Source organism: Gekko japonicus, unplaced genomic scaffold (genome assembly GCF_001447785.1).
Source record: "Gekko japonicus isolate JY-2015 unplaced genomic scaffold, Gekko_japonicus_V1.1 scaffold1903, whole genome shotgun sequence".
Taxonomy (NCBI): domain Eukaryota; kingdom Metazoa; phylum Chordata; class Lepidosauria; order Squamata; family Gekkonidae; genus Gekko; species Gekko japonicus.
The window spans coordinates 36396-46271 of NW_015166477.1; the positions used below are offsets into that span (position 1 = coordinate 36396).

The 9876-nt window shown below is 50.4% G+C and overlaps 1 protein-coding gene across 1 annotated transcript in view; it reads right to left on the bottom strand.

Moving 5' to 3' along the window:
- Window positions 1-9876, bottom strand: part of COPA (coatomer protein complex subunit alpha) — a 51656-nt gene that overhangs the window by 19908 nt on the left and 21872 nt on the right. The window contains 5 exon segments of the mRNA XM_015412124.1: window positions 1066-1228; window positions 1639-1777; window positions 3162-3247; window positions 5141-5280; window positions 6518-6630. Of these exon segments, the coding sequence (XP_015267610.1) occupies window positions 1066-1228; window positions 1639-1777; window positions 3162-3247; window positions 5141-5280; window positions 6518-6630 (641 nt within the window).

Consider the following 9876-nt stretch of genomic DNA (forward strand, 5'->3'; position numbering starts at 1 on the left):
AGGATGAGCAATGGGGGGTGCTGTGGCCTTCCTGCTCCATCTGGGAGCTTTCTGGAGGCATCTCTACAGCCAGTGTGGTGTCACACTAGGAACTGTTGAGATCTGGGTTCAAATATCCCCAACTCTGCAATTTTATTTATTGAGATATTTTTATCGGGTCACTTCTCGCCCGGAAGGAACCCGAAGTGGCCTAAAAAACCCCCAACAAAAGGAAAAAATGCGAAAGACAAAATACACCACAAACAAATTTAGCCTGGTCCAGATTTGGGAATGATGAACACAAGACACAGGGTGACCTTGGGTCAGACTCTCCCTCAGCTGAAGCTACTTCACAGGGTTGTTGTGAGGAGGACATGGAAGAGACCAGAACCAAGGGCTTGCTGCCTTTGGAAGAAAGGAGGGATAATTCATCATGGAGGCTTCTATTGGAAACAGACTACTGAGGGCTAAAAGGGCTGCGGTGGCGCAAGTGGTTAAGATGCTGAACTGTAGGCCTGAAGGTCGGTAGTTCAGCAGTTCGGGACCCGAGTGCCGCATGACGGAGTGAACTCCTGTCTCTGGTCCCAGCTCCTGCCAACCTAGCAGTTCGAAAGCAAGAAATTGCAAGTGGATAAATAGGTACCACTTCGGTGGGAAGGTAACAGCGTTCCGTGCGCCTCGGCGTCTAGTCATACCGGACACATGACCACAGAGAAATCTTTGGACAGCGCTGGCTCTTCAGCTTGGAAATGGGGATGAGCACCGCACCCCTAGAGTCGTATTCGACTGGCTTTCGAGCAAGGGAAACCTTTACTTTTTACTGGGGGCTAGACGGCTACTCGCTCTGATTCAGAGTGGCAGCTCTTAAGGGATAGGAGTTGTCCCTGGGGTGTCTGATCCTTCCCTTCTCACAGCTGATGGTTTCCACTCCTCGCAGATACACAAAAGGGCAGGCAATGGCAAAGCAGGTAAAGACTCAAGCCGGGGCAGCGTGAGAAGAATCGTCCCTTCTTGTTCCCCCCCACTGTTCCAAATCACAGCAGCCCACGAGTGAGTGAAGCACAATCTCTGCAGCTACCATCTCACCTCGTCATACTTCCGGTTGATGAGGGCCAGCTTGAACTTGAATTCAGTAGGGTCGATGGTCAGAACGCGAGGCCGGCACTCCCGGTCCAGGCAGTAGACGTTGTTCCCCTTCACCCGGGTCACATAAATCGGCAAGTCCAGGGTGCGGATGATCCCATGATCCCTAGATTGAGGATATGGGGTAGTCGGTAAGGATGGGCCTGGGTTTCCTTTGAGGATGAAGGAGCCATACTATGAGGGCCCTTCAAATCCCAAGAATTTAATTGCCTAAGAATAGGGATAGGTACAAACTGGAAAAATGCAGTTTGTGCCGGTTTGGAGCTGAGCCACAAACTGAACCACAAATTGAATAGGGAGGTTTGTTTGCGAGCCGAACCAGTTCGTGGTCCTGCAAGCCTTGCTGAAAGGGTTCGGGGTTTAGGAAGTTTAAAGGGACTGCCCAGAACAGCCAAGTCTTTGTGCCACAATAAATTTTCAGCTGCTGCTTTTTCTGTGTGACACATATTGGCCAGAAGCCTGCGAAGAGGCCAGGCTGTGCTACAAAGACTCATGCCATCCACCCCACTTGCTCACCCAGTGGTGACGGCGTATTTGATATGGTTGCTGGTCGTGTAGATGAAGACCCCGCTCTCGTCCCAGGCACCACTCTTCACCCGGATGTTCTCGTGGATGTTGCAAAGGGAGTCCAGCTTCCTGTTGCAGATCATGATGGCTGCAGAGAAGAACAGATGAGAGATGCAGTTTACAGGAGGCAGCTCCCTCTTACGTCACCCCTTTGTTGTTTGGAGGAGAAAGAAAGAATGCAGAGGGAACACAAAACACAGGGAAAGAAAGAGAAGAATGACCATTTATAGAGGAAGACTACAAAGCCCATCTAATCCAGCACCCTGTTTCCCACAAGGGCCAACCAGCTACCTCTGTAAGGAGGGCTGCCAACCGCCAGGTGGTACCTGGAGATCTCCCAGAATTACTCCTCTCAAGATGACATCGTTCAGTTCCCTTGGAGAAAATGCCTGCTTTGGAGGATGGACTCTACGGCATTATACTCCACTGAAGTCCCTCCTTTCCCCAAACCCTCCCCTCCTCAACCCCCCAAATCTCCAGGAATTTCCCAGCCTCGAGTTGACAACCCTTCTTGCAAGGCTTACGAGCTGGACATGGAAACCACAGCCTCCCACCTTATGGCTAGCCAGCAACAGGTGTTCAGAGGTACACTGCCCCTGACTGAGCAGGCTCCATTCAGCCACCCTACTCTGCTGCCTTAATCCCATTTCAAAGCCATTTAAGTGAATGGCTGTCACTTTGTCCTGTGGCCAGGAGGCCTAAGAACATAAGGGAGAAGCCAATGTTGGATCAGACCAATGGCCCATCCAGTCCAACACCCTGTATCACACAGTGGCCAAAACCCAGGTGCCATCAGGAGGTCCACCAGCGGGGGGCCCCAGTCCCACAAGTTAATGGAGCTGCATGGAGTACTTCTTGTCTGTCCTCACTTGTAGGGTGCGGCACTTCACTTGAGACAGTGAGGCTATAGACTAAAACGTGAGTCAAGAAAGAGGACGTTAAGGGAGGTGGAGATCAAGCAAGGGAAGACCCTCCCATCATTCCAGTGACCACATGGCTTAGTCTCAGGAGGAGAGGGGTTGTGCAAAAGATGGCTTTGAGGAGAGATCTGCAGGAAGGGAGGAGTGGAACCAATTCGTCCAAAGGGGATTTTAGCAAATAAGCACTTGAACGACAACTGAATGTTCCCAGCCTCCCTCCTCCATACTGCCCATCTTAGAAAATGGGGGAAAGACAGGCATAACAGTTAAAGGTGGGCTCTGCATTGCAGCTTCAGGTTAAAGGGTTGAAATGAATCTTGCAAACAGTATTGCTACTCTAGGCATTCAACTATAGCACTGTTGTGAACAGGCTGTGAGAATGCATGCGCCCTTCGTACCCTCAAACTGTGCAGGGTGCTTTTTAAAGCCAACAGGTCTCTCCTGAAGCATCGTACAAGCATGGAAGGGAACAAGGATGGGAGGAGGGAAAAGGAAGAATCAAAACGTACAGACAACCTTCAACACACACAGACAAAGCCTCTTCCCCCTTACCGTGTTTGGCCAGGAGAGCCACGTGCGACATGTCAGCTGACCAAATGACATACTTCACCTTGGAGATCTTTACAGAGGACAGGGTCCTGCAAGAAGAAAGCACCTGCCTGTGAAGGTCTTTCTTGATACATACCAGGGCACACAGTAACTGAAGGGGTGGGTTTCTGGCCCTCCCCTCTCCTGGAGCCCTCTTGCAATACACTGCCTGAAGAATGCCCAATGCTTGTAGTCTGCCCCTCCAACGGGCCCACCAAACCTGTTCCTTTTATCGAGGTAGATGAGGGCACCTTAATGCATACAAGAACATGACAGCACTGGTCCTCCTAGCTCAGTGTTGTCTATTCTTCAGGATAAAGAAAGGTCTCTTTCAGTATCTGGTATCTAAGGTGCCTTTCTAGGTAGAACATCAGAAGAGTCCTGCTGGATCAGACCAGTGGTCCATCTGGTCCAGCATCTGGGCTCACACAGGGGCCAACCAGTTCCTCTGGAGGGCCAACAACAGGGCATGGAGGCTGAGGCCTTCCCCTGATGTTGCCTCCTGGCTCTGGGATTCAGAGACTGAGTGCCTCTGAATGTGCAAGTTCTCCTCAGTCACCATGGCTAGTATCCACTGGTAGACTTATCCTCCATGAATCTATCTAATCCCCTTTTAAAGCCGTTTATTCCTGTGGCTATCATTGCATCGGCAGCGAATTCCACGTTTTAATCACTTGCTGTGTAAAGAAGCATTTCTCCTTTTGTCTGTCCTGAACCTACTGCCCATCGGCTTCATTGGATGCCCTCAAGTTCTAGTATTTTGGGAGAGGCAGAAAAAGCTTCTTTTTGTCAACTCTCTCTACCCCATGCATACTTTTGTAAACCTCTATCCTGTCCCCCCTCAGTTGTCACCAGAGATGCTGGGGACTGAACCTGGGACTTTCTGTGTTCTACCACTGAGCTATGCACTCCCCCCCCCAAATAAAAATAATACAGATTAATACGATTAATACAGTTGGCTTCTCTAGTCTACTCTTGTCTATTCTGATTGGGAGCAGCTCACTGGGGCTTGACAGAGAAAAGTCACTCCCAACACGTGCTTAGACTCTTTGACTGGAGATACCAGGGACTGAACCTGGAACCTTCTGCATGTAAAACACAGAATCATAGAGTTGGGAGAGACCTCCGGGATCATCTAGTCCAACCCCCTGCGCAATGCAGGGATTTACCCATGAACGATCAACATTCATACCCTAACCAGTATGCACATACCTGAGTTACCCTAAGAGTTAGAACATGAGAGATGCCAATGTTGGATCAGGCCAAAGGCCCATCCAGTCCAACACTCTGTATCACACAGTGGCCAGAAATACCAGGTGCCATCAGGAGGTCCACCAGTGGGGCCAGGACATTAGAAGCCCTACCACTGTTGACCTCCCCCCAAGCACCAAGAAGACATAGCATCACTTGCCCCAGAGCCCCTATCTATACCTTGTGGCTAATATCCACTGATGGACCTCTGCTCCATATGCCTATCTAATTCCCTTTTGAAGCCCTCCATGCTTGTAGCCGCCGCCACTTCCTGTGGCAGTGAATTCCAAGTGTTAATCACTCTTTGGGTGAAGAAGAACTTCCTTTTATCCGTTCTAACCCGACCGCTAACCTGGGACAGTTAACCTGGGAATGGGCCACCAGTCATCACTACAAGCAGCAAGTGCACAGTTTGAGGATCAGGAACTAGAAGCTCCTGGGCCAAGTCTGCCCTGCTAACGGGTGGCATCTGGTTAGCCAGTTTCCAATCCAGAAGCAAAAAAGGAGTATGTAGGAATGGGATGTCTGATGACAAAGGGAAGCTAACAAGCTCTCTGGGCTCACCACAGGCACAGGCAGCCTTCCCAAAGTCACCCCACGGTCACCCCCACCCGGCAAAACCAGCCGAGCAGTTTGGAGGGCGGCGGGGCGTGCCAGAGGCTGCTCCCAGGAAGGCCAGCCCAGCGCCTCACCGTTTCTGCTGCACGTCAAAGAGAGTGATGGAATCCGCGTCCCTCAGCAGCAGGTTCCCGGTGCCGGCGTAGAAGATCTCGTCGCAGTTGGGGACCTGGACCTTCTTGGTGATCTCGTTTTTCAGGTTCTTGATCAGAATCTGCAAAGGACGGGACACGGAAAACACAAGGTCGGCATGACAAAAGTCTTAAACGTTGCAAGGATGAGGTTCTTTGACTGTGTGTGGCTTCGGCAACCCTATGAACTAATGAATTCCAAAACATCTTATTGTTAACATCCTTGGCTCAGGTCTTGCAAACTGAGGGCCCTTTGTGGCTGCCTCGGTTTGGTGTAGTGGTTAAGTGTGCGGACTCTAATCTGGGAGAACCGGGTTTGATTCCCCACTCCTCCACTTGCAACTGGCTGGATGACCTTGGGCAAGCCATAGTTCTGATAAGAGCTGTTCTTGAAAAAGAGCAGTTTCTGTCAGTTTTCTCCGCCCCACCCACCTCACAGGATGTCTGTTGTGGGGAGGGGAAGGGGAAGGAGTTTGTAAGCCGCTCTGAGACTCCGAGTGAAGGGCGGGGTATAAATCCAATCTCTTCTTCTTCTCCTCTATCGAGTCAATCCATCTCAGGTTGGGTCTTCCTCTTTTCCCGCTGCCCTCAACTTTCCCTGGCACTACTGCATTTTTCAGTAGCTCTCGTCTTCTCATAATATGCTCAAAGTACAATAGCCTCAGTTTATAGTCAATAATTATGCCAATAACAATTTCTACTAATACACTTTGGCCTCCCACCCTTGATTCTTACAAGACGGGTTAGTTTAGCCATCTTTTACATCCCCGTACTTAAGCTCCCCACAACTCTGAAGCATGACTTATTCCCCCCCCCTCCCCCCCAAATCCTACATCAGTTTACACAGAATTCAGGGTTGGGTCTGTTCTGCAAATGGCAAGACTGCCCCCACCACCACCACCGGGCCCAAGGAGAATTCTCCTTATGTTAAAGGGAAGTCTCTGTGCCAGGGGAAAAGAAGGACAGTTGGTTTTTATATACCACTTCTGTCTACCCTAAAGAGTCCCACAGCAGCTTACAACCGTCTTCCCTCCCTCTCCGCACAACAGGCACCTTGCGAGGTAGGTGGGACTGAGAGATTTCTGAGAGGTGTGTGACAGGCCCAAGGACACCCAGCCGGCTTCATGTAGAGGAGGAGTGTGGAATCAAACCGCACTGGCGTTGCCGTTATCTGCTGGATCCTACTCCCTACCTAAGGTCGGGGTGGCACGAGCAGATATGTTGGGGAGAAACGTCTCTCTGCTCCCGACGAGGAAACTCAGAGCTCAGAGGGTGGGAGGGGGGCGGAGAAAGAAACCATTCCCCTTCTTTACATCTTACCGAGTGCATCCGATCCAAGACCGCAAAGCGGTTCCGAGCCACCCACACAGCTGTCAGCCCAGAGGAACGTTTCCCTTCAGGAGCTGGAGGAGAGAAAAAAAGAAATCAAGAGCCTGCTGGCTGAACTCCAACTTTGTTCCAGCGGATCAGCTGCTTCCTCCTCCTCCTCCTCCGCCAGCTAATTCACTTTTAACCCAAGGCTACGCATTAAAGATCCAGGCCCTCTCTTTGGATTCTCAAAGTGGCCCCAGCCCAGCAGCCAAGCGGTTGCCCGGGGAACCAGTGCCACTGCCGGCTGGCGCAGGAGCGCACGGCCATCCCGGATGACACGCCACTTTGTCACGCTAACGAGCGGTGCCCTCGCAGCCAAACCGAGCGTCCCGTCTCCAATGCGCGCCTCTCCCCGGCGCTACACTTCAACAGCTGTTGCCTCACATTAAAGACACAATGCTGCGGGTATTACGGATGCACCACCGAGAAAGAACGGCACGGAGGGAGTCGTTCTGGCTGCTGTCAGAAGCACAGGGAGAGGCTTGCGAGATGAAGACTTCAGAGCTTCTCCAGGCCACGGCAATCTCATCAGATGCTGATGGCTGGACTGCTCCCAGCCCACCGGAACAAGCTGCAATTACACTTGGGTTTACAAGACAAAGACGGCAAGCGGCGGGAGCCCTCTGCTGCGGTGGTTGTCGAAGCTGACCTGCCTACCACAGAATTTGCCCCATTCTGACATTCCAGGTACATCACCACACTGGCTCTCACCCGCAACACCACATTTCTCTCCCTCCCTCACCTCCTTCAAAAAGGCAAAAAGTGTATGAAGAGAAGACCTTTTTATTTCCCACCTATTTTGGGTGGATCTGTAGTCAACCGCTTTAAGTTTAGCTCATCCTTCCCCCTTTTGGAATTGCTGGATGTCTATCGACTGGATTTGCAATCTCCAAAGACCAACTGGCTGATGGACGAGCTAGATTCGAATCCAGTGACACATCTGAGACCAACAAGATTTTCACTGTATCAGCTTTCGAGAGTCAAAGATGCCTTCGTCAGATACCTGATGAAGGGAGCTATGACTTGAGCGCTCACACCCTGGAAATCTGATTGGCCTTTAAGGTGCTACTGGATTCAAATCTAGCTCTTCTACTGCAGATCAACAGGGCTACCCTATGAAGTTGGATGAAGGGAAGCAATGATGAAGAAGAGGAAGAGGAGATTGGATTTATCCCTTGCCCTTCACTGCCCAAAGGTGTCTCAGAGCATCTTGCAATCTCCTTTCCCTCCCCCTCCCCACAACAGACACCCTATAAGGTAGGTGGGGATGAGAGAGCGCTTTCGAGGACTGCTCTTGAGAGAACAGCTCTGAGAGAACTTGTGACTGACCCAAAGTCACCCAGCAGCTGCATGCGGAGGAGTGAGGAATCAGACCCGGTTCTCCTGGATTAGAGTCTGTGCACCTAACCACTATACCAAACTGGCTCTCAACACAATATTGTGTTATCTGACCGCAATATTGATGTGATGACAATGATAGTAATAATAAATCAACCATGTAAGTTACCCCTCCCCCCAAACACTGCTACTCCTACTAGGGCATGTCTCTGGTTCAGGTAGCTATCCAGCATAGGGAGGTTAACAGTAACTAGAGTATCCGTGATTCAAATCTCACCCTATCCAGGAACACTCGAGTTAGACGAGATACTCAACCTTCCTCCATATTACAGAAGGAAATAAGGAACACTGGTCTACCTTACAGGTGTGTTAGGACCACCTACTTCCATATGAACCTACCTGTATTCATCTATATCAAAAGTGGTTCCCGGCCCAAAGGACATTTATTTAGCCTCGACCAGAGCCAGGGCCTTTTCGGCTCTGGCTCCAGCCTGGTGGAACTCTCTCCCAAGTTAAATCAGGGCCCTGCGAGACTTGACACAGTTCCGCAGGGCCTGTAAAACAGTGATCCACTGAGCCCACAGCTGAGGCGGCAGATGTTCCCATTACACTGGCCTCCCCTGCTCTTGCCTAGCGCCACCTATGTTGTGCTGCTCCCCGTGGTTTGTCCATTTGCCCAGGATTGGTTTTAGTGTGCACTGATACTAAAGTCTTCAAAGAACTTATAAACTGTGCTAATTGCCATCTGGCTTAGTTTAGATTTTAGACTGGTAACCATGTTTTTACTGCTAAGTTATTGTTCACTGTATTGTATATTTTTGATGTAACCTGCCCTGAGCCCTGGCTATGCAGGGGGAGGGTGGGATACAAATCCAACAAATAAATAAAGAATTAAAAAGTTCTCCTCTGAGTCCTTCCACCTTCAGAGCTTAGGTGGGTCATCATTTGGCTGGAACCTCATCTGACAGCTGTGAGGCACCAGGCGAAGGAAATTCTGTTCTCCTGTCCATTTCTAATAGGGGAATGTATTGTTCCTTGGTTTTTCTTGCTTTTATCACTGATTTGCTGTTTTGTTATTCTTTGACAGTTTCAAGTATTTTCGCTTTCCGTTGACAGCATTAAATATTTTCACTTCCAACTGCTGTGGTTCACTGCATAAGCAGATAAGGTAACACACCTGTTAAATGCAGTGACCTTTGGGGGGGAGGGAGAGAAGCAGAATTTTAAAAGCTGGACATCCGGGCCATGACTTATTTGATGTTTCTCTGCAGACTCTGATGGTCCTTCATATCACAGAAGGGAGGGGGGGCACAAGAACATAACACACACACACACCACATCCTCTGTGCCTGGAGGGCATGGCAGGAAGCTGCGGCACATCTATGGGCCCTGGCCCGTGAAAGGAAACAGGCATCTGCACTGTTTACCACAAGCAGTCAGGAAATGGGTGGCCCAGACATTAGACTGTGGCCACTAACATGGGATAAATATGCAGCAAGAGGGCATCCCCAAATCCCAAAGCAGAGTAAACCTGTCTAGTATCACAGGCAGAACCTTTTAAGCTGTGCTGTGTTTTTGCGCCCTGCAACAGGAGAAGTGGACCACGCGAGGCTGCTACGATTGCACCATACTGTCTGCACGTCTTGCTTGATGCTTATTCCAATGGGTAGTGGCTCCCTAGCATCTCCAGCAGAGGGAGATGTCGCTCCTGCTCTCTGAGATCTTTTAAAGGGAGCTACTGGGGACTGCGGTGGCTCAAGTGGTTAAGACGCTGAACTGCAGGCTGTGGAAGGTCAGTAGTTCAGCAGTTCGAGACCCAGGGGTGCTGCATGATGGAGTGAACTCCCGTCTCTAGTCCCAGCTCCTGCCAACCTAGCAGTTCGAAAGCAAGAAATTGCAAGTAGATAAATAGGTACCACTTCGGTGGGAAGGTAACAGTGTTCCGTGCGCCTTGGTGTTTAGTCATGCCG